This window comes from Nicotiana sylvestris, chromosome 5 (genome assembly GCF_000393655.2).
Source record: "Nicotiana sylvestris chromosome 5, ASM39365v2, whole genome shotgun sequence".
Classification (NCBI taxonomy): Eukaryota; Viridiplantae; Streptophyta; class Magnoliopsida; order Solanales; family Solanaceae; genus Nicotiana; species Nicotiana sylvestris.
This window is the reverse complement of record NC_091061.1, coordinates 92,724,079-92,727,465: the sequence shown is the minus strand read 5'-3', so window position 1 is coordinate 92,727,465 and position 3,387 is coordinate 92,724,079. Positions and strand designations below refer to the sequence as shown.

At 31.7% G+C, this 3,387-nt stretch overlaps 1 protein-coding gene across 1 annotated transcript; it reads left to right on the top strand.

The window, feature by feature from the left end:
• Positions 1-458: 458 nt before the first annotated feature.
• LOC104218050 (purine permease 3-like) lies at positions 459-2,685 on the top strand. The gene is made up of 2 exons (XM_009768451.2): positions 459-1,206; positions 2,290-2,685. Exons 1-2 carry the CDS (start codon positions 478-480, stop codon positions 2,635-2,637), a joined length of 1,077 nt encoding a protein of 358 aa, XP_009766753.1. The 5' UTR covers positions 459-477; the 3' UTR covers positions 2,638-2,685.
• The last annotated feature ends 702 nt before the right edge of the window (positions 2,686-3,387 follow it).

Below are 3,387 nucleotides of genomic sequence, written 5' to 3'. Positions count from 1 at the left end.
CACATAAATTTATGATATATGTTGAAAGTGCTGGATTCAAATAAACCAGATACTTTAATGCCTTGGGCGTTTACAGAATTAGGAGATTCTTAGATGGGTATAAAGATGAAATTGAGATTCATATATATATATATATATATATATATATATATATATATATATATATATAATCCTTCCTCGTTAATTTCGATATTTATTTCAGCGTCCTCGTTAAATGATTTCCCTCTTTGTTATCTTGACCTGTTCCAAAACTGTTATAATTCCATATGCTTTAAAGTTATTTTCCAAATTAATATTTACCTAAATCAAGCATGATCCTTCTTTCCCGGCTCCCATATTGTGGGCCATTTTGTTCCTCACCTTAATTATCAGGAAATTCATACTTAGAATACGACAAGACCTTATTGACGTCATAATACCTATATATATGACTCAACATAAGAAGAAAAAGTAGTTCAATATAGTCCTCCATAGAAAATGGAACCTCAAGTAAGCTCAAAAATGAAGAAGGTTCTTCTTGTCATCAACTGTATAATTCTAGCTGTGGGAACCTGTGGTACCCCTTTGCTCATGCGCCTTTATTTCATCAAAGGAGGCAATAGAATTTGGCTATCAACCTGGCTACAAACTGTTGCTTGGCCAATAAATTTCATCCCTTTGGCCATTTCCTACTTCTATCGTCGCAAAATTAATATAAATAATGACATCAACAACAATAATAATATGAAGGTCATTCTGATGACTCCCCGGATTTTCGTGGCCACTATAGGAATCGGAGTCCTACAAGGATTTGCGAACTATTTTTACGCTTATGGCACAGCTAAATTGCCTGTTTCGACTAGTGGACTTCTGTTTGCTACGCAACTTGCTTTCACCGCCGGCTTTGCTTTCCTTATAGTGAAGCTGAAGTTCACTTCTTACTCAGTCAACGCCGTCTTTTTGTTGACGGTTGGCGCAGTGCTTTTGGCGCTACACTCTGGAGGTGATCAACCAGAGGGAGAGCCAAAGAAAGAGTATATTTTAGGGTTTATCATGACCCTAGCAGCTGCTGCTTTGTCTGGGCTTATTTTTCCTTTGGTGGAGTTGATTTACAAAAAGGCACATCAAGCTATTACTTACACACTTGTGTTAGAGTTTCAGACAGTGTATTGCTTTGTTGCCACCATTGTTGCAACAATTGGGATGATCATTAACAAGGACTTTCAGGTCTCTCTCCCTTTCTCTTTCCTCAATTTGAATCCTGTCCATTTGCCTGTTGTCCATTTATTACTCCTCTGTTCACTCTTACTTGACACGTTTTGACTTCACGCCCCTTAAGAAATAATAAATAAAGTACATAATTTATCATGATACCCTTATTAATTGATGCATAATTTATTGGATTTGAGAAAATGAATTGAAATGAGTAATAAATATTATGGGTATAACAGGAAAAAAAATTTGTCTTCTCTTGATATGAAGTGACAAGTAAAAATAAAAATGTATTTTTAGTATACATGTCAAGTAAAAGTGAACGATGGAGTAATTTTAGCTGTAAAGTTTTTTGTAATGAATTTGTGTGACTATAATTAGACTTTTGAAACTTGTGATTGTCACTATGTACTCCTAAGATTTTTGTGATTCGAAACTTATGTTGTTAAACATATCATAACAAGTTTATGACTAAAACTTATTTGTCATTATTAAGGATAAAATGAAAAGTTTAAGTGAATTTTTATTTCAAATATAAAACGCTGAAATTCTTTTATTGAACGGACGAAAAGGGAAATGCTGCCACGTAAATTGACGGAGGGAGTAATAAATGTCTTTGGCTTTAACGAAATTACTAATATGATTTAAGTTTTATACAATAATAAACCATATTAAGTATTTGATAATTTTAAGGTAATTACATGTAAACATCATTCTAAAGGTTTTCATTTATACCTATATGATAAGAATTTTATTGGTAATATGATAAAATAGTAACCATCATACTTAATATGTTAAACTACATTGACAGTGAAAAAAAAATTATATTGCCAATGTATATCACTTAAATTTGTTTATGATACACAACTCTTAACTTCTGTCCCTTGACAGTATAAAAGAATTCACCATAACGTCATGTTATTGATAACTATAGGTAATCACTCATAACTAATAAGTGGAATTAGTTACCTAGAAACTAAGGTTTGTTATCTACTAATTTTGTTACAAAATTAGTTGCATATTTGCAAGTTAAATCCGGTCCAAACAGACACAAGAAAAAGTAAAAATATTGATGGTACGGTTAAAAATATCTTTCAGGCAATTTCAACGGAGGCAAAAGCATTTGAACTTGGAGAAGGCAGATATTATAATTTGATAATATGGAGCGCAATAATTTTGCAATTCTACTTCTTAGGCACCATTGGCGTCATCTATTCGGCTTCTTCTTTAGTGTCGGGGATTTTGATTTCCGTTCTACTACCTATAACGGAAGTTTTAGCTGTTTTTATCTACGGTGAAAAGTTCAGTGCAGAAAAAGGAGTTTCACTTGCTCTCTCTCTATGGGGATTTCTTTCATACTTTTACGGTGATATTAAAGAAAGCAAGAAAAAAGAAGAACAATCTCCGGAAACAGAGATGATTGATAGTAAAGCTTGTACTCCGTGATTGAAAAGAATGGTTATTTCCATGAATAATACAAGCAGTTGTATAATATATTTGGATTTGTTCAAGTTAAGGAATTGTGATTGAATAGTTGAATTCATTATGAAATTTCAAAATTAAAGTAATAGCGTTGGAAAAAAAAAAAAAAGCATTATATTTAGAATTACTTTATGGAAGGTGGTAATTGATGAAAGAGTCAAAGTTTTGGTGGATCATAAATTGCAGGAATATAAATGGCTACTCGGAACTTAAAAAAGCACAAATATAGGAAATGCGATAAAGAAAAACTCTAAAATCTTGAAAAATGGGAAAGCTTGTAAATCAGAACAAAAGCGAATCGATATAAAATAATTGAATAATAATAAAAGAGTAATATAAAACTTATCAAAAAGTATAATAGTTCAACATGAATCCAGGACGCTAATTATATTTTCTGAGGTCCATGTGGTTAGTATCAAAGGCTGCTTTGTATATTACAGGAGAGAATGTTACTGGTAGATTATTTTTTTTGACTTATATATGATCATATATGGATAAAATTAATTTGATTTTTTTTTTGTGATGTTAAAATCTTGTGCAAGAGAAATTAGAGACCAGGTGTATGATGAGAAGGCCAATACAATCACAATCACTGTGAAATGTCGTGATCCCGAGAAAATTCGTGACAATAGTAAAGAACTAGTAAACTTGTTCGCACTTCATTGTTAAAATTTCGTCTAACTATACTAAATATAAAAAATTAAAAATAACAAA

Bases quoted from the DNA above. Each gene is read 5' to 3' on its own strand.
- LOC104218050 (XM_009768451.2), top strand. From the start codon at position 478: ATGGAACCTCAAGTAAGCTCAAAAATGAAGAAGGTTCTTCTTGTCATC. The intron at 1,207-2,289 runs GTCTCTCTCCCT...AATATCTTTCAG, and splicing joins TCATTAACAAGGACTTTCAG to GCAATTTCAACGGAGGCAAA.